This window comes from Poecilia reticulata, chromosome 9, assembly GCF_904066995.2.
Source record: "Poecilia reticulata chromosome 9, P_reticulata-male-v2, whole genome shotgun sequence".
NCBI lineage: Eukaryota > Metazoa > Chordata > Actinopteri > Cyprinodontiformes > Poeciliidae > Poecilia > Poecilia reticulata.
The window spans coordinates 18919706-18940688 of NC_088838.1; the positions used below are offsets into that span (position 1 = coordinate 18919706).

The following is a 20983-nucleotide window of genomic DNA, read 5'->3' on the forward strand; positions in this document are numbered from 1 at the left end:
CCTAATACTTTCTTCATCTTAGGTTTTTGTTTTAATGTTATGCTGAAAAAGGTCATAAAATACAAATTTCGTTTTGGAAACCAAAAAGCTCCTTTAGCCAGTTTTAGTGATTGAAGCTTTGAGTGTTTGTTCTTTGTCAATTTTGTATTTTTCAGTTAAAGAAGTGGATTGTTAACTTTATTGATTACCATCTCTCTATCCTTTATCTTGATAATCTCATTCTTGTCATTTTATTTTCAAATCATGTCTGAAATTTCATTCTTTTAATTAAATTCAGAATCACACATTATGTCCAGAGACTCTCTTATGCTACCTTTACCATTTTAAAATCTCACTGGAAAGGAAAATAATCTTCTCCTCATATTGAATTTGATAATATTATGAAAGTGACTTGTTACAATCAATATAATTTGACGCAGATTAATCCTCACTACAGTCACAACAAAGAAAACGGACCAGAGCTCCTGAACTGGGAGCACATGACAAAAACATCTGTTAATGTTTTCAAAGCTAAGCACAGCAAATGAGTTACAGTCAAGATGTGATAAGAGGTAAAAAAAAAAAAAAAAAAAAGAATAACGATTACTGGGTCACGTCAGCACTCAACTTGACCTGCTCTGATCTCAAACGTCAGCCTACGACCTTTCCCTCAAAAGGTTTAAATGAACCAATCAGAGGGACGGCGGAGATGTTCTTCTGTTCGGATTGGTCGACACACATAAATGCTGAATTCAAACTGGTGCAGAGTCAGAAAAGAAAAGAGGAGAATAAAAGTTGACCAATAACGCTGCTCAGGAAACTAATATGGAGCAACCCAGACAAACAGAACACACCTTGCAGCTGGACGCCGGCCAACTTAAACAGAATAACCGTTAAAGAGGGAGCGAGGCGGAAACATGTGCTGCTGCAGACACAGTCTGTTAGACAAAAATTGCCAGATGACCATGAACTCAGGGAAAGCTGAAAAGGAAAGAAGGGGAACATTACAAACACCACCTTTAACCAGCGGCTCTCCCAAACGGAAATTCAGAAACTGTCGAAATAACGTCATGACCCAGACAGAAAACTTTCCAGAAAGCCTCTGCTGTCTGCAAAATAAGTCAAAAATCTAATTTAGCAAATTCCTAGAGACTAATAGTTTGCATTCAATTTGATGTAGAGGTTTCAGATTGAAAGGGGCTGGATAGAAGAAAGACGTGTGCAACACAATTCTCAGCTTTACGTTTGCAAAGATTCATGAAAACATAAATCAACTAAAAGGAAACTGAATACGTTTCAAAGTCGCTGTCCCCGATGTTGGTTTGTGGTGCTCGGTCGAAGCATCACAGACCTTTCAGTCAGCACACCTGCTGGCAGATGAGTGAGTCAAACAAAAGTCAAACATCAATACGTCTTTTCGAGAGGGAGGAGCAGTCGTTGAGACGTCACCGAGCTGTCAGCAACTTTAACAATGTCTAGAGGACAGTCATCACACCGTCTGGAGCGCGCCTCTCATCTCCTCTCAGGAAGTCACACCTGTTGGACGCGGCGGGGATCTCCACCTGGTACGTCGTGTTCAAAGAAACAGATCGGATCAGGTGGCGACTAAAGACCGAAACGAAAACGAATTTGTCAGCTTCTCTGACTCAGACAGACACAGGAGCCTTGTAAATACAGTCATACCTCTTAAACCAGGAGAAAGTTTTGAAAATGAAGCAGGGTTGCGCAATAAAAGTATGAGAAGCTTGTGTCACCGAGCTCCATGTGATGCGATGCAGGGGACACAGCAAACATCATGTGGAAGGAGGAGCTCTGGTCAGATGAGACCAATATTAAAGTTTTGCCTCGGACGCAAATTTCTATATGGGATGGAAAATGAACACTGCAGATCATCCTGAACTCACCGACCCAAATCAGGAAATGCCAGCAGTTCATCTGTAGCTGCAGGGAAAGGTGCGTCTACAAACCCATCAGATTTTTATTTGTAAAATATTTAAGAAGCGCCATCTATTCTTTTCCTTCTGCTTAAGAATCAGACACCGATTTTTGTTGATCTCTCATAAACTCCAAATGTGCCAAGTGGCATGAATACGTTCACAAAACACGCACACACAAAAAATTATTAATGAGGTGTAACACTGACGCAACAGTGAGAGCCAAACAATATTTCACAAGCAGGCTCTTGCATGCATTAAGTCACTTTCTGTTGAAGCGCGGCCTGATGGGAAGTAAAACCTCAACACCTCCAATGGCATTCGTGTGACGCAACTCGAATCAATCAATCAGAGCCAATTAGAGAGCACTCGGGGTTGTCAGTCATCCCAGTCAGCTGGAGGCGTGTTCCCAGAGACAAGGGCAACCTGGCGTAGCTTTACATGCGACTCTGAGCTGAAGAGGTTGGTTAATTTCATCAGAAGCAGCAGAGAGAGGGAGCGTGAAGAAGAGCCTTCAGCCGGTCAAAACACGCCGAGGTAAAACCGTGCAAGCTGCAGCAGACGGAGCGCTGAGCCGCATCGCCGTGAAAGCAGATGGCTAACAGCTAAAGTTCAGATGCGTTTTAATTACAGGGCTCCGGCTAACTTCTTGTCATTAGAGCATCTATTCATAGGTACAGAGAGAGCAGCTTCAGCCTCTCAACGCCTGAGACTCTGATTAATCGAAAGAAAACACTCCACATACAACAACTCCGTCAAACTGTAAGCACCGTCTGGCAGTGGACTCAGCTGCACCTACAGTGTCCTGGAAAACTACTTTTGTGTGTGATTAAATGGCACAAAGCACTGGATTATTATTGTGAAGTGGACATAGAGTGATACATGGTTTTGTAGTTGCAAGGCGCATGTCTGGTTACATCTCGTGTAAAACTAGAGCAGAATTAAGGGAGGAAAAAAAAAAACAAAAGTCAAGCATGGCGGTGGCAGTGTGATTGTGTGGTGTTGCTGTGAGGTCTCAGTTTGTGACCTTAAGCTCAAGCAAGCGTGGGCTGTGCAGCAGCAGCAAGCGAATTCCTCTCTGCATGGCTAAATAAATAAAATTTAAAAACAGAAGTTTTGGAGTGGCCTATTCAAAGTGTGAACATAAATCTAGTTTATATGCAGCAACGTGGCCTTAAAAAAAGCATTTCATGCTTGAACACACTCCATTGTTGCTGAATTAAAACAACTCTGCAAACAAGAGCGAGTCAAAATTCCTCCATTTTGATGGCAAATACTCATTGCGAAACCTCGATGGCATTTGTTGCTGCCAAGAACCGCTTAGTTTTCCACAAAGGGCCGGGTTGTTTTGGTTAACTGCTTCCCCTAAATAAATGAAGTGGCCTCCTGCGAAGCTGAAACAGAAGCATCAGAGCTACTCGGCGTATAGTCAACAAAAACTGAAACCCACGGACCAGAGTATTCGTCTCCCTCCTGCTGTGCCGTCTGCAGGTCACAGAGGTCGGGTCAAACGTCACAGCCTGATGTGTGGAAGACTTCACCTTCCCACCCACGCCCGCCTGGCCTTCTCTGGGAGCACCAGGACCTCCTCAGGCTGAACTCTGACCCCATGACTTTTTTTTTTTTTTTTTTTTTTACTTCAAGGTTTCAGCTAAGATACAAAGATGTTTCTGCTTTCAAGTAACGAAAATATCATCCTGCGTTTCTTTTGTTGTTTTTTTTTTAATGTGTCACAGCAGGAGTTGCACAAGTTTTTTTTTTGAGGATGAACTAATCATCTCCACAGCGGTTTAAGGCTAAAGCAGATCAGACCAGTGTTCTCATGACTGTCCATACAAGGAGAATCGAGACACTCCTCAGAGCAGAGCTGAAACAGATTAGCAGCTGCCGCTGAAGACGCTGCGCTGCTACACACACAAAGATAAACAATCAGCCCTAAATCCAATCACTGCTTGTTAATTAGGAAGAAAGTCCAGGTTGCATCAGGTGCACGTGTTTTAAATCATCCCTCAGGAAAACAACGCAGCTGGCTGACGCACGCCTGCTGAAAACTGGAAACATAATCTGGATCCGTGAGAACCCTGCAAGGCACGGAGCACCTGACTCCTCGGGAGGGAGTTTCTGTCGGCCGTCGGATGAAAAATTAACAACAATGCCTAATCACAGCCGAGGCTGAAACCCGTTCCGCCACAGCAGACACCGAGAATCCTTTGTCTGACCTGGAGCTCCTGTGAAAGCGAGAAAGATTATAGTCTACAAATTTGGGTCACACACACGGTTTAATCACCTCTAATAAAGTGGGACGGAGCCACAGAGCGGACCCGGGAAAACCGTGTCCCCCTTTACAGTCGAGCTAGTACGCATAAAAGAGCAGCTACATGGAGGAATGCATACGGGTCAAAGGGCAGGGGGGGGCTAATCTCCATCGGTATCCTATAGGGCCGTAATGATGCGCTGAAGAGAGATGTGAGCTCCGACTGCAGAGTCCACATGCCGACAGGTTAACCAGTCGACTCTGCATATCCCGACCAAAACCCCGCTTCTGATGTTCGGAGCATTTTCACTGTAAAGGAACCGTTTGTCCTCTCTTAGTTTTCTGCAGAAAAACAGCTGAGCCACACAAGGAAGCTGGAATCACGGTTTTAAATCAGCCAGAAGAACAAGGAAGCTGCCTCTGTGTTTATTTTTACAAATAACCAGAGGACTCACTGATAGTAGAAAAGCAATAAATTTCACTTGGAGCGCAGGGAGCTACGGTGTCTGGCAACGCTCTCTCATTTTGTCACATTGCAGCAACAAATTTTAATGCGTTTTACTTGGATTTTGTGTGTCAGGAGAGCAAGTTGAGGTGCTCGTGATGCAGAAGGATAAAAAAAAAAAAAAAAGTGCGTGGTTAAAATGTTTATGTGTAAACATCCCTTCCTCTTTGCAAAAATAGATCAAAATCAGCCAGATTGGATGAAGAGGATAAGATCAAATTTCACACCTTGCCACCATTTCTCCTTTCTCTTTGGGTTTTGGTCTCTGATTGACGCTCCTCTTTCCCAGCCTGTCGGTTTGGGCCATGTTTTGGCGGTTTTACAGCTGTGTCTGAGTCTTTCCATGTCCACATGATGTGTTGTTTAAAGGACGGGCTATTGTTTTATGACCCAACCCTAAAATTAATCCACAGCTTTATCGTTGTCGTTTCTGGGTCTTCACGAAGCCGTTTTCTCACCTTAATTTTATGACAAAACGCTGAATTTATGATTAAATTACACACCGACTGACTCCATGTTATATGTAGGCAACTTCTGCAGGATGAAGAATTTTGTTTATAGGTGTCTGAGCAAAGGAGACGAGCAAAATTGGGGGTGGGGGAATGAAAGTATGCATCATTTTCCACCCATCAATAACCCAATATTGCTGCTGCAAGTTGAACGTTTTCCAAAGCGACATGTTTGGTCCTGAAAAAACAGAGCCCTTCCCCTCCACTGAGTCTTTGTCTTTATGTCTCTGAATAACTGTAAATCATCACAGCAAGACAGCCATCTGCAGCTTTATTTCCTCCGGTTTTATGAGCAGAAAAATCTGTTACAGCCTGACAGATTTCAGCAGGAGGGAGCCATGACAAATAAAAACGCCCTGAAAGACATGAAAGCTGCGATTCTGCTGGCCTGTCAGCAGAAGCAGCAGGTGCTGGAGAAGGACGGCTCCCCTCTATGATCTGAAGCTCTGAGTGAAAACCCTCCATGGACGGACATAGGGACATGTCCAGCAGGAAGTAAAAGGAGGGACTGTGGGAAACGCGCAGACTGCTCGTTCTCCGCTCGGATCTGTGACGGCCTGCGCTCCAACGTTAACAACCGGAGCCGCAGGCCCCGCTGAACACAATTCAACAGATCTGCTGTGCGAATCTCGAGAACGCCACGAGATTAACAGCATCGAGCTGGAAAGCTAAACATCAACATCCGCCTGGTGATGTTAGGAGGACCTCAGGAAACGACTCCTTCCTGAGGGACACGCAGAAAAAACTCCAAGCACCAACTTTTTGACTTTTTTTTTTTTCCCCCCCGACAGCATCCTGTCTGTTGTGTTCCTCTGTCTTCACCCTAACGTTCCTTCCCTCGGGGGAGGCAACTACACACCTGAATAGTGTGTAGTTGTGCCACTCGTCCGGGATAAATCCATTCTCCTGTCTCTTCTCTGGGCCTTTTCCCCTTTGCAAAGAAACTTTCCAAAGACATCCGATTTGTTTCTTACTCATTTTGCTGCTTGTGGCCTCAGTGCGCAAGTAACCGAGAGAATCTGGTTAAAGGATTTTCAAAATAAAAGATCCTCCAGACACAAATAATACATAAAACGGAAATATTTAATTATTTGTTGCACGGCCCGGTACCAATTGGTCCACGGACTGGTACCAGTCCGAGGACCGGGGTTTGGGGACTACTGATCTAAGAGACGTCTGGTGGTGTTCAGGGACACAGAGGAGGGAAGAGACTCCTTCAATCCTTTATCCAGATCTTTTCCACTTGGCAGAATGATGAAGACAGACAGATCAGTCTCTGCTGGATCATTTAACCGCTCAGACGTAAAGAGCGGAGCAGCTGAGGGTCAGCCAGCCTGACTGCTTTTACAAAGACCGTTTGACCCTCAGCAGGCAGCGCCAGAACATACAGATTTCATTCATTCAGACTTCACAAGCAGCCGCTGCCGTCCGCTTTTCAGCTGGTTGTAACTGTTACATTTCCCCAAATATGACACAGGTTGGTTATTAAACTAAAAAAATAAACACACACTCTGCTCAATTTTTCACATTAACACACAACGTCCATCCAAAAATGACTTTCAGCTGAATATCAGCCTCTCGTAGAAACTTTCAAAGAAACAGAAATCCTCCAACAAGAGCCAAAAAGATTCTGCCCGTGTTTTTTGGTTGTCATCAATATATAATTTTTCAAGATTTTCACAACTCGTACTTATTATTTTTGCCAAAGGAAACAAAAAAAAAATCTAATGCATTTACTTTTACATAAAACTTTTCCACAGTGTAAAAACTATCAGGCATAAGGAGGCCAGAGTGAAACCGTCAGCAGACGCAGCGTTTAGCTTTCAGGTTCATTTCCTGGTCAAAGCCGATTCAATTAAAGGCCAAGAATCTCCAGATGCAAAAACGTTGATTAATAAAGTCAAGGTTTCACAGAGATATGGCATTTATTTACACACACACACACACACGAAATGCAAAAATAAAATCGAAATGATTTAATAAAACTGAAAAGCAATATTTCTTTGCTATTGTTGCTAAAAAATAATGAAAAGAAAAACTAATTAATGCAGCTTGAAGTGTTCATTGCCCAGAATATTTAAACATAGCAAGCAGACATTAGCAGGTTAATGAGTTGAACTCTCTGTTAAGGCAGCAGACCTTCAGTCTGAAGCTTAACAGGAGCTTAGGAAAGCACCTGGCAGGTTTAAAAAGGTGATTTACATCATGTCTCTCTTCAGCAAGCAGAAATATTTAAAAACAGCCACGACCGTCTTTACTGTAAACCCTGGGAAAGTGTGGGTGTCGTTCCTGCAGCCAGATGACCAGCAGAGCACAGCAACAGGTAGGGGAGGGGAACCATAAAACACAGGAAGACATCAATTCAAAAGGTTAAGACTTCAAAATATGCATTGTTCATGACTTTTTATGAGAGGAAAATCTACTTGAGTTTCTGCACATGAACTTTGATGAAACCAGACTTCAAAAAGACAATGTAACAGAAAAACAAAATACAATAATCTTTTTACCAAAATGCACTCATAATGTTAGCAGCAGTGCAACAATAACCTCTCATGGTGTAACTTCTCCTAATGTTACTGTACTATTTTACAGTACCGTCAAATAACAAACAAACAAACAAAAAACTCTACTAATCCATTTTACAGTAAAGACATTATTTCACTTCCTTTCAGAGGCAAAATGTGAGCAGATATTTATGTCAGAATGCAGAAACTAAAGCTCTCCATTCGTCCAAAATGCGGATGCAGCTTCTCATCTCTGTGGTCTTTTGTTTGGAAATTCGCTGACAAGAAGCTGAAGTGTGCAGGCTGCAGCACTGTAGATAACCCCTGCCTGGTGCGTCGGCTCAGGCACGATGACTTTGCCAGAGGCTTCAGCGAAATTAATCATGAGGGGAAAACCGAAACGTGCGACTGGAATAAAAACCAGAAAGAAAAATATTCTCTCTTTTTCTTCTATAGGAAAAAGGCCTAGAGAGAAAACAATCAAGGCAATCATACTCATAAACAGCAACCACAGATTGTGATCAGAGAATTAATTATCAAGGCTATGTGGAAGAACGTTTACTTCAATGGAAATCAGCTGCATGAAACGACATGCGCCTGATGTTCCACGGAAAATTCACGTCCAATTTACTTTAAGAAGGAAGAAGGAGTATTTATATTAAAAAAAAGGAAAAAAATGGTTGCAGGTGACGGTTAAGCAATCATCTTTCCAACTGATTCCTCACAGACGATGAGTCCAGTCTAAACAGGGAGTACAGGTGAATCTGGAGAGAACGCAAAAAAATCCTACAAAAATATTTAAACTTCTTCCTTCCAGACTGAGCTGTTGTTGATGCGCAAAAGAGTTTAGAAAATCGTAAACTAAAGGCCCAGAGGTCTCGTTTATCAGCCAGACTGGACCACAGAGTCAATCTGGCCTATTTTAAACATGTGTGAATGCCTCTGGCTCACCAGGGAGAAAGGACCGTCAAGGCCTGGAAGGACTGATCATAAATCATCATACGTGGGACCCATCCAGCATGTGAAATCAGCCGAACACGGAAACCTATCAGCGTTCATGTCAATCCACCTGAATACCGAGCGCTCAGCGCTGATGATTATGTCACATTTGAACCTTTTTTCTGCATCCACCTGTGCAGCTCTGTGACATAATTAGAGGGAAGATCACAGAGCGGCTGACAAGACGCCAACTTCTTTGCCAAGTAGGGCTGTGCACCTGTACCGCAGCCAGCAGACACCTGTGGATGCAACAGGTCCTGCAGGTTTAACACACAGTGACACGCAGCAAACTATTGCCTCGCAGCAAAAATCAGGGCTGTGGCAGCTGATAACCATCACTCTGCAAAAAAAAAAAAAAGCACTCCATCTGCCGACAAACTCTCCAGCAAAGAGACGTCGGTTTAAGTTGTCAGATTCAAGGGAGATTTATCCTCCGACTGACCTCGGCGGAGGCTTCGGTTCATCGTAAGATGAACCTTGACAAATACCTTCTCAGCTCGAGAACCGATTATTTTCATGAATGCATAAATAATCGCTCCTGCCAAGCGAAATGAGGAGGGGGAGGAAAAAAAAAAAAAAAGCTCCTTCTGGTTGCGTTAGCGAGGGATTAGATGAGCAATATAAAGAGGCAGGTCGGGCTTTGAATAGAGGTGTAGCAATGGGATTAGCAGCGCTAAGAGAGACCGCCATACGACCTTCTGACTGTTAAGTTTGTTAAGAAGCAACACAGGCCTGGAGTTCGTTTTGCAGTTTAATAGCAGAGGCTTTACAACCAGCTCAGACCAGCCCGAGCCCCAAAATAAACGTGCATTATATTTTACCAGCGTCCTAAAACCACAAAAAGACAATAGATTCTGAACAATAAAACAATATAATAGGGTGTTAGATTTCCTAAAAAGCTCCGAAGATGAACTACATTTCATCCCAGCCGCTTGTGAACTTTCTGTTGTGAGTTTGTTTTGTTTGAAAAGTTCACTGTGGATGGAAAAGTCTGACACTGCGAAGATCATTAGTGAAATTGTGGGATCTGAGTGACCTTAATGCTGAGGGAAAGACGCTGCAGCGGAGGGGAAAGAGAGAGAGAGAGAGAGAGATGGGACATTTCCAATCCAGCTCCACAGTGGGAAGCTGAAAAGACAATTGAAGAAGCTGCATGATGTGCATTTTATTCTCTGAGGCAGGTCCTGGGACAATGGCAGCGTTTACTGCCGGGTCCTACAGCATGCATTGTGCAAGCAGGACGAATTAATTATATTTCCTCTGTGAGCTGAGGTCAAATGTGACACAACATTAACTAAAGAAATCTCTAAAAGTTGCAGAAAAGACAATTAAATAAAACATTTGAGTTTTTAAAGCAATACATTTTTTAAGTACACCTCCTCATGCCGCCCACAGATTTTTTAAGAAAAAATTTAACAGATACACTGTGGCCATTTCACCAAGTAGATCTGTTCAATCGGTTGTCAACACAAATGCCAAACCAGCTGACTGTGTGGGTAAAATATAATAGACTTGTGGTAAAATGTGTGACACTGACTCCAGATTACAGTCGGATCATCCCAGACTTTAGCAGATCAGTGGATCATTAAATAGCCTGATTCAGGTCAACCAAACATGACATTTCTGCCCAAAGCAAACACGCCGGCTTTACTGTGCTTCAAGACCAGCTTTCCAAACATTTATTAATAGACCCTCATATTGGTACAGTGTAGATTCCGTAGAAGAAAGGCAGAAAAATCTATGCTGTCAAGTAAAGTTAAATCGTCAAGCTGGTAAAGCGCAAATATAATGATTAGGGCATAAATAGGAGACATTAAACAAATTCCTAATGACTCTTTTTACAGTGTAAACCAACAATAAATAGCAATAGTTGTTGTTGTACTCTGTGAATTTTAGATATTCTCCTTCCTCGAATCAACAGTGCACATTTTTCCTCATTTCAGATCAACTAAATGCAAATTATTTCATTTAAAAACTACAAATGTCTGAATCGCTTTGATAGCTTTGTTTATCACAAACAAATATGGGGGTGAAACATTTCCTGGTTTTTTTTTATAAGAGGGAAACTTGTAAATGTACATTTTCTTTGTCAGCTGTGCAGACAGAGCAAGTCTGCAGGAGGATTAGCAACAACACTGTGCGCAGCCTACCTGCCTCTCAGGTGTGCTAATTAAAGGAGAAGCTCCCTGATAATCTGAAAGTATTATTGTGCTACTTGGAAATGATTTTGCCGTGTGCACACACCCTAAAATAACAAAGCAGAGTAATTCAGCCTAGAGAAAGCACACAGTGGAAATATAAAAACTCAATGTTGCTTGTGCTAAATCTTTTTTTTTTTTTTTTTAACAGACTCTTAGAGCATCTCCGGACATTTACTCACCAAAGCTCGGAGAGAAGATTCGTCTAGCGCTGAATACGTCTCCAGGGACATCTCGATGAGACCAGGAGAGACCGAAAGGTAAGAAATGGATGGATGGAGTCTCGCTGTGAAGATGATCCCCGGTCCACAACGTGACCACCTTGCACGATTCGCGTTTTACTTTCTTGATGCTCCTTTTCCTTTTCTTTACTTCTTCGGTGAAGGTTGTTTTTGGCTCAGCTAACAATAGAAAACTCTGGAGCCGCTCGCTAAAATCATATTTAAGCAGGAGTTTCTTGATCCCAATGAGAGCAGAAGCAACCAGACTCTGACACGACAGGACAGTAGCAGCTTTTTGAACTGAGAATTCCCACTGAAAAGTTGTAACCCCGCCCCGTCCGGACTCCGGCTCCTCCCGGCGTTCATTCAAAGCGCACCACCATGCGGGAAAATGTGAAACAGGTTTGTGTATGAGGGGCAATGAGTGCCACTCTTAGCTGCTTCAGTTCAAGATTCTGGAAGTGAGGTTCCAAGAACTCTGTGCTATTTACTTTGTGTAAAACCAGATTAACAGTAACTGGAGATTAGAAGTAAAAACGGCTCCATTAGCAGTTTATACAAACCTCATTTTATGAGCCTTCAATCTGTTGTTCTTTATTTGTATTGGGTGGTTATTTACATTGAGGCCAATGGATTATATAGGAAATAAATGAAGACTGGAGGCAGTGCGCCACCAAAATTGTTCCTATCGAAACAAGTACTATGAAATAAACATGTGTTTCTGGTGAGAATAGCCAACTGATGTAAAAGTAAAGATGTGCATAACGCAAAACTATTATTGCAATTTAACTTATGCTTATTGTTGATTGTTGATTGTTACACTGTCTGACTTTTCCAGAATTTTCTTTTTTTAAACTAAAATCTGTTCAGACAAAAACCCTATCCAACAAACTGTGGTGAGCATTTTTACTAGCAACTATTCAGATATTAAATACAATCACACATTTCACCAAAACTTTAAATCATAAAACTTGTATGGTTTTCACTCTACAGTTATGTTATATATTCTTATTTGTAAAATCTCAAAATAAAGACTATTTCACAAAGCAGAAACTAATGAACCATCATCGACTGTTTGGAGACAGAGTAGGCTGTGCAAACATGATAGCATGCAGTGGGAAGCAGCCAGCTATGGTTCTCTCCCCTGGGTGGCATCTCTAACAGGGGTGAAAGGCAGGGTGCATCTGGGAGTTGCCAAACATGTTTTCTGTTGATTTTCCTTTTGAAAATTGGCTACACAATGCAAATGCAGCTGGATAATTACACTAGAATCTTCTAATATCCAAGTTTCAAACTCAATTCTAAAATAAAGAACTATTTCACATTTTTTAGGCCCAAAGATTATATTTGGACATATTACATATACTCCTTCCACTAACATAAAAAAGAAAATAATTTGGGTACAGTAATTTTCAAGTAATTTCTTTCAAATAAATGAATAAATATTACTTATTTTGTTCCTCTAAAGTATTTTTTAAACTATAAAAACTTCAATATATGGAAGTGATCTAATGTGTGTAAATGTTCACTTCGTGCTGAAAAACTTCCGAGGATCTCGGTCTAGTTTGCTGTATGTAAGAATCGTGTTATTCTTAAAGACATCAATTTAAACAAATATATGACTTTGAGAGAATAAAACTTGAAACTTATGTGCTTCAAATTTACCCTAATTGCTGCAGCTAAAATATTCTAACCTGCAGAATCACCTTCACACAAACAGTATAAAAAACAATCTGAATCAAAAGTGTATTATGTTGCCCATCGCTCACGAAACTTCATACCTGACAACAACAAGGTTCTGAAATGTATAAAATAAAATCACCAAGATGTTGAGAAAGTGATAAAACCACCATTATCCCTATTGAAATATTTAATCACAGCACAAGACAAAGAGTATTACATCATTTTTAACAGGAATATTCAGCTGTGCGCATTAAATCCACAATGAAAGGTGTTCTCATGGACTGCAGCAGCTCTACTAACTAAAACTTTCTGGCTTCCTAATACATATTTCTATTGTGTTAAAGTCACAAAAACATCATATTATGCTTTTAAAGCTATCTCACGACTGTAGGTTAGAATAAAAAAAAAAGTATCACTGCTTAGTTACAGAAAATTACAAAAGATGAGTGTTAAACAGTATAAAGTGAGAATAATGCTTAGAAATTTCTACTTTCTTGGTCAGAGAAACATATTCTAACAAATTTAATCTGTTCCCAACATTGTCTTTTTTTTTTTTTTTTTTTAAATAGATGAAGGCAAAAACAAAAAGGAGATGACAACACAAGGATAAAAACTAAGACGTCTCCGGCAGCAGAAACAAGGTGCAGATTAACTTCAACTGGGTTTGTTTTAAATGAACCAGGCAATAGAAACGCTAATACAATGTTAATAAAATACATGTCTTAATTTATCAGGCTTGACCACAAAACGCAAAATTAAGCGGAAAATGCAAGAATAAAATCAACTCAGACGTTTGTAAAAATTAATAGAGTATAAACTGTAAGATACTTAGGTTTTCAAAGGCACTTGGGTTGTTATACCTTTATTGTTTAAACGTGTGCAAAAACAGGTGAAGCAGACGAGGAGGTGCAGTCCGTTTGTTTTCCCCACAGACTCCAGCTCACATTCTTCCTACTGCTCCTCATTCTGCTTCTTGGGTGACTAGAGAGAGACAGCGGTACAGCTAGGAATACTTTTACAGTCCAAAACAAACAATAATAACAACAAAAAAAACACATCAGGAAATAATGAAGACTGAGAGATCTGATGAGAGATCCTTCTAACAGAATATTTGTTTTGAAAGCCTTACAGTGACTTGTAGGCTTCTAGTCTGATCACATAAAACTTAGAAATATTACAGTTGTGAAAAACATGAACAGTCATGGCATGGGAATTAAAGAACAGTGGTCATGTCGTTTTGAAACGGAGGTGGAAAGGTCAAATATTCTGCACAACATGGACATCCCGACACCCACACCTAAATACGGAAGACTTTATATTTTTCATAGCATTATCGCACCTTTAATAGTCAACGTCTTAGTTATGTTTGCAGTAGTATGAATAACTGTTGCTTTTCTGTTTTATGAAAAAAGGGGATTAGGGGATTTTTACATTATATTTTAGAGAAAACATTGTGATATCATCAAACAGTCATACAGTGAATATCTCATACCGGACGAGAAAATGTCTGGCATGTACTGTACTGAGTAACGCATGACTACATTACTCAGAGTCTAAGCTTGCATCAGAGTAATGTAACGCCCAGCAGATGTTGATACATGCTTCATCATGTGACTCACTGATGACTCGAGACATTTACGTTTGCGGCCTTAAGGATGTGGAGGAAAAGAAGCTTCCTGAGTCGAATCGCTGAAATAAAATAAGGAGAAAACCTGCAGTAGAGAGTTTTGAAGGAAAGGAAACGGGTTGGGAGAAGCTGCCCTTCCTGGAGTAGTTTACGTAACACTTTGTCTTTCTCACTATTGTGAGGTGACATTTGAAAGAGTTTAGCTCAGACTGGTGAAGTTTAAGGAGCATTTAATTTACTCTGAGGAGGTTTGTAATAAAAATGCCTCCAAATAAGGAGCTCCACCTCACTGGTGTCTCTCCGTCGCATTTCCTCACCTTTATGAAATGCTGTTGAGTTTTAAAGTATAAATAAGTATAAACACTAATCACTAGTTGAGACTGGAAACTGAAAGGTTTCAGCTGTATTTAGTAACAACTTGTCGCCTTCATTCGAAATTATGTCAAAGTTTGTGTGTCAAGAGTTTATTTAAATGTACGGTGACAGAAGAAAAAAACATTTAGAAATAAGAACCTGTTTGGTTTAAACTTTTAACCAAATATTTTATGTGGATATTGTCAATACTCCAACTTTTAAAGTCATTTAACAAGACAGAATAAACACCACATAGTTTGAGTAAATAAAAGTAAAACATACCTTAGTTCTGTTCTCCGTCCCTTCTTTGTTTTCTGGCATATAAAATCTGATGATTACATTTACCAAAAAAAAAGAAGAAAAAAGAACAAATTATTATGCATTTAACTCAATGTATTTACATTTTTGCTTAAATATTTCAAAATTACATGAAAACCACATTTCACTTATATTGTGTTATTGTTTTTACCCCTGCATTGAAGCAGAACCAGGTGTGTCAGAGCCACAGTGAAAGAAACGAGCGTCCTCTGCTTCCCGGACGTCACGGCCGGACGTCCTCCTTTCCCATCCTCCAGACGTTTGTCCAGGTCTTGTGTCCCAAAAGTCTTCATCCGAAAGTCAGATATATACAGGAGCGAAAGTCATGAGTGTGTAAAAACAAAAACCAGCATCCAGAAATGCATCTACAGGACCATCCACATTTGTTGTCACACATGGCAGAAGTGTGTTTAAAACTGTGAAATAATAAAATGTACATATATTTTGTCACAGGCCAAATTTGCGGAGTTAAAATTAATCAAAGACCAATAAATTTCTGCGAGATCTTTAAATTTAAAAGGCAGAGATATTTTAATTGAAAAAATGTAGTCTGATTTTTGCACACAAAAAAAAGGCAAATACCAAACACAAAAATTTAATCACCTAAATCTTTAGGGTTTATTATTTTCTATTTTCTTGATCTAGAAAAATGTTTTGGTCTATTCTCAGAACACGTGTCAATCTTTCTTTGGAAATACTAACTTGTATTTTAACAAAATTGATGAACGTGTTTGCTGTTGAGTAAAAATAACGGGAGGTTTGTGGTTCTGTTTCTAATGTAATTAAAATGAAAGTAAAATCTTGGTTAAAAATAGACTAACGCTTTGAAATAGCACCTAACATTTTCCATTTCAAGATTTATTTTTACTCTGTATTTAAAAACCGAAATCTAAAAAAAAAAAAAGAAACGGAAAAATTCCAACCGCCTGTGCTGGTGGGAAAAATGTATACAATTCCTGAATCACGGTTGCAGCCCATGTAAAATCATACTGAGGGCCACATTTTGAACAACTCCTCTATACATTAGAAGAATTTTTAACAAACCAGGAATTTACAAATTGTACACCAAAACACTGAAGTATCTCTGAAAGGATAGATGTTTTTTAATTGATTCAAAATGGTAGAATACTGCTGGAGTAGATTACTGTCTTAATCTTTATTATATTAACCGGAAGAAATATCCAATGGTACCTTGGTGCTTTATTCTTTGAAAATCTGCAGAAGTCTGTCCAAAGGTATCTCCAGCAGGACCCAGAGGCTTCTGGATCGCTGTGTTATTCAGCTGGTGACCAGCCTCGGTCCGCATGTCACATTTGTCCTTGGTTTCAGAAGAGAAACATCACAAAATTCTGATTATGCTAATAATGAAGTTTCTTCGAGCTAAAACAAGTCCTGAAGGTGTTTGATTCTTACGTTTAGCTGAAAATAATGATGTCCTTTTATAAAAATAAACCTGAAATAAATTAAAGTTTACTCCATATTTTGCTCAATGTTATAGATTAGATATGAACTGAGAAGCAAATCGGATCAGCTCACAAATTCTTTATTAATTCCCTTAATGGATCACTTTTTTAACAACATGTAAATTCTGGGAGGAGGCACTCAGACAAAAACACTGTATACAAACCATAATAAAAAAAAATAGAAGAATAGAGCCAGCAGTGGCTAAAAACCAAGTTTGAAGCATTATTCTGTACAAAACACACATTTAATTTAAACAGGAGAAGTAGCAATTAAAAAAAAAAAAAAAGAAAGGAGAAAAGTGGAAAAATACCTGATGGTGAAAGAGAACAGCTTCCTCCAGAGCCACGCCACAGAATTCACATGGAATAACCACGTCGCCCTCTAGTGGACTGGCAGGAGGACTGTAAGAGGCTGGGGAGACTGACCGAGGGAAGGTGGGAATGTTGGAAGCGAGCGTGTTTGGAAAGCTCTGCATCAGCCCTGATGAAGCATTCCTGCCCATCCTGTCATCTTTAGGAGGTGAAGACGGTTTCTTGCTGAAAGATGCAAACGCAGAGGCGGGGCTGCATCCGGTCTGACACAAAGAAAAAAAAACAGAGATTAAATAAAGTGTTTTAGACATCACGTTGCCTGAACACGCAGATAAAATCCACAGCCACGTAAAGGGCTGGGCTGACTGGAGCTGAACTGAAACAAAGAAAAGTACAGAGGTGTCTTTGAGGTCTAAATAGAATATATTTAGGGTCGATTTTTAAAAGGAACTAATTAATTACCTGACAACAGTCAAAACTCACCCATGGAAAGCCAGTTTGTGTCACTGAAGGGATCTGAATGCATTCATTTCTGAACTATTACATAATGACGTCATTTCATTAGAAATCATTTCCTGATAGATTTTTATTCAGCTTTTTGTGCGAAACATGCAGCTCTACAATTTTACATATCAGGACATAAAGGGAGTGATCAGGTCTAAGATTATTTAACTCTAACATCAAGCATACACACAACAGGTTCCATGCTGTAGCACATGGAAGAATTAAGCATGCATCATGATCGTTTACTAGTAGTAAAAGTCCAAATCATCAACCCTCCACCTCCCTGCTTGACAGCTGGAGTTTCCTCTGATACTCTGATATGAACTTCCTGAAATGTTTCCCATGTGGGAATAATCACATGGATTCCAAATTACCTGCAAATGGCCTCATAATTCATGTTTTTATAGATGCAGTTGGCTGCACAGTGGCGCAGTTGGTAGAGCTGTTGCCTTGCAGCAAGAATCAGCCCTGATGTCTTTCTGCATGGAGTTTGCATGTTCTCCCTGTGCATTCAGGGGTTTTCTCCGGGTACTCCGGTTTCCTCCCACAGTCCAAAAACATGACTGTCAGGTTAATTGGCCTCTCCAAATTGTCCCTAGGTGTGAGTGTGTGTGTGCATGGTTGTTTGTGTGTGTCTGTGCTGCCCTGCGACAGACTGGCGTCCTGTCCAGGGGGTACCCCGCCTCTCGCCCGGAACGTTAGCTGGAGATAGGCACCAGCAACCCTCCCTCCACTAAGGGACAAGGGTGTAAAGAAAATAAATGGATGGATGGATAGATGCAGTCACACTGATGATCACCTGACCACGAGCCTTAACTGCATCCCTGCCGCTTTGCTACTTTCCCACTTAGACCACAGTGGTTTCAAAAACATTCCCAAACCTCATGCAGAATAAGGTCCTCTTCTGGAAACAACTCCTCGCAAAACTCACAAGGCAGCATGGTATCTGTGAGAACAAGGTGAAATTATAAACCGAGTGCACACTCAGATGAATGAATGAAATCCTCCCAATTTTACCTGTTGGGCCAGAGGCCTGAACTGCGCTCGTCCCTTCGGGTGAGTTAGTGTTTTTATTGTGGGCCAGAGGAAATGAGTTCACTGACGAGTTTGTCTTCTTGTCCTCGTGGTCCCAGATATTCCTCCACACGCTGTCCTCTGCTCCTCCAGCTGCTGATTCTCCGTCACTCTGGAGGCTGAGGGCCAACATATAGTCGTAGTCGAGGCCCGACGACTCCTCATCAGGAGGGCGCACGCTGCTGCTGCCGCCATGAAGAAAATCACCTTGTCCAAGAACTTAAAACACAAACGTTCACACAATTATTACAGAAAAAAAAATGAAACGTAATTCTCATTTAGATGAGAACACATCAACTTTCTTGCGGTTGTGCATCTATAAGATAATTCAGAATCAACTCACAGAGGTTAGATGTTGTAATGTGAGATGTCGAACTCTTCCAGCTTCCCGCCTCCCGATCCCCACTGGAGCCGCTGTAAACTGAGGCCTCAAAAGGCCGAAGAAAGTGAGGACGTTCCGCTGCGCTGATGTTATTGTTCTTAGGGGCTCCCTCCTGCGCTCTCAGGGGGTTTCTGATCGAGTGCGCCTCAAACCAGTCATCAGAAGACCGGCTCTCTGTCTGACCGCAGCCCATCCTGTTGTTGTTCCTCTCTTGGGGTGGTGTTAGGCTTCCGCACAGGACTGGATGCACAGCTTTTTCCCGCAGCATTACATTGCACTTGCAGTTGGGGCAAGGCTCGGTGCGTGCACCACAGTAATCCTCGTGCTCCTTGGACTGGCTGAACACAAGCTCCAGCTCACAGTATGGGCATGGGACAAGCCGCTGAGGGCACTCGGAGCTCTGCAAGACACAACCATAAGGAACATTTAGTGGCCTTCATCCAGATTGTTAAACATTATAAGTCAAGAAATGTATAGTCTACATACTTTTTTGTACCAGTTGTACTGCTTCTCTAACGCTACATCAAATTAAGTAAATTTACCCCTAAATAGGTGTCAGAATTTCCTACAGCGCAAAAATGTAAACACTGATTCTAAAAGTATTTTTTGGAGAAAAGATTCTGTTGGCAACATGTAATGTAATGTAATGTAAAGAAAAGTAAGGCAATACCTGATGAATTTCACTTTGATTCTTCTCGATCTTTAGTCCACACTTGCATGTAATCTGGAGAAACCAAAATAAAAGTAACAATATTTTTGGGGCTGTAATTTGCTTTCTTGCTGATTGAGCTACAAGTTGACAGATTGAATGAAGTAGAAGTGGAATAAGTCTGACTTGAAAGATCCGAATAAAGTTCAGTGAAAATGGAAATAGTGTCCATACTTAAAAATCAAATTATTATTATTTTAATTTTGGATCAGTGGTTTTCTGAAGGTACTTAAGATTTTAACCTGTAATATTCTTCAGTAAAAATACTCAACAGGTTGAAAGGCAACTACTTTTTTCCCCACAATATGGTTTATGAACATAAGTAATCTTAAGCTGGGTATAATACCTGTGTGTGCTCTTGAATCTTGTGCTCCTGAAGCTCTGAGTGGGGAACTGGCTCCTGGCACACGTCACAGAGTCCAATGTTTCTTCTACAATGGATCTCATGAGTGGTAAAATTGGCCTCTGGAATGTCATGCTTGCTGAAAGGCAGAAACATTTAAGTTCAGACAATCGATCAAAAAACATTAGTCATGACATATAACTAGTTTATACGCACCAATTACCACAGAACTGTGTGTTTTCATCTGCCATGATTCCACTTGTGACCTAAAAGAAACATACCAGAAATTACACCAATCTGTGATAAGGCGGCTGAAGTTCACTCAGTCAACTGTAGTGAGGAATTTGCTTAGTCGATTAAGTCAACAAGTGAAACTAAACTTAGTTTAGCTCCATGAATCATCTGAAAAACGGAGCTAACTTTACATCTTGAAATGAAACTAATCGGCAGCACTTTCGCTTTATTCACTGTTTTTACGTAGCTTACTAATGTTAAGTACAAAAATAGCCCATATCACCGTCAATATTCTTAGTCAACATTAGTAAACAAGCGACATCAAAGAGTTGTATTCTAAATATCAGTTGTGTTTAGCAAACTACTTAGCTTAACACCAAGTATCATCTTCCCTTTATAACGCATTTATAGCGTCACAAAGCCAAATTAACCAGAGATTAATTTTTTGTTAAAGTTTTAATTCGAGTTTACCTTTGGTCCTTCGACGGTATTTAACCAAACAGCCGGATGACAACAAACTACTTCACGATGTTAGCTTAGAGAAACAGTTTGTTAATTTTCCGTCCCGATAGGTGGGAAATTCCTGCCCTGGGTGAAGTCTTTCAGGCGTGCTTACTTTGCGGCCATAAAAATAACTATTCATAATAATGGTGAACAGTTAAGTACATATTACCTAGAAAAAGGCCCCATTTATCTTTACTGAGAAAAAGTACACTTGGTTTTGCTTACCAAACTAATTAAGGTTTAAACACCTTTTCCTGAAAGTCTAAACGCAGAGCATATTACGAAACAGTCTCAGCTCCGTTTTGATTGGTTCAGAAAAAAAGAAAAACCGAAAACGTGCACCGTAAGATGTGTCGGGTGATACAGATAGTTT

At 40.6% G+C, this 20983-nt stretch overlaps 2 protein-coding genes across 2 annotated transcripts in view; both read right to left on the reverse strand.

Moving 5' to 3' along the window:
* smtnb (smoothelin b) overlaps positions 1-11450 on the reverse strand; it is a 52503-nt gene extending 41053 nt beyond the window's left edge. Inside the window, 1 exon segment of the mRNA XM_017306708.2 lies at positions 11065-11450. Within this exon segment, the coding sequence (XP_017162197.2) occupies positions 11065-11115 (51 nt within the window). The 5' untranslated portion in view covers positions 11116-11450.
* A 1505-nt stretch (positions 11451-12955) lies between these two features.
* Positions 12956-20876, reverse strand: trafd1 (TRAF-type zinc finger domain containing 1). The gene is made up of 12 exons (XM_008418592.3): positions 20578-20876; positions 20089-20138; positions 19876-20011; positions 19491-19544; positions 18782-19220; positions 18382-18657; positions 18246-18310; positions 16860-17123; positions 16277-16403; positions 15237-15372; positions 15050-15095; positions 12956-13767 (listed from the first exon to the last, which is right to left on the reverse strand). Exons 2-12 carry the CDS (start codon positions 20121-20123, stop codon positions 13738-13740), a joined length of 1608 nt encoding a protein of 535 aa, XP_008416814.1. The 5' UTR covers positions 20124-20138; positions 20578-20876; the 3' UTR covers positions 12956-13737.
* Between the last annotated feature and the right edge of the window lie 107 nt (positions 20877-20983).

Excerpts from the sequence above, each read along its gene's own strand:
- trafd1 (XM_008418592.3), bottom strand. The coding sequence starts at position 20,123 with ATGGCAGATGAAAACACACAGTTCTGTGGTAATTG. Across the intron at positions 19,221-19,490 it reads ATCAAAGTGAAATTCATCAG|AGCTCCGAGTGCCCTCAGCG; the intron begins GTATTGCCTTAC and ends TGTGTCTTGCAG. Across the intron at positions 18,311-18,381 it reads TCAGGCCTCTGGCCCAACAG|ATACCATGCTGCCTTGTGAG; the intron begins GTAAAATTGGGA and ends TTGTTCTCACAG.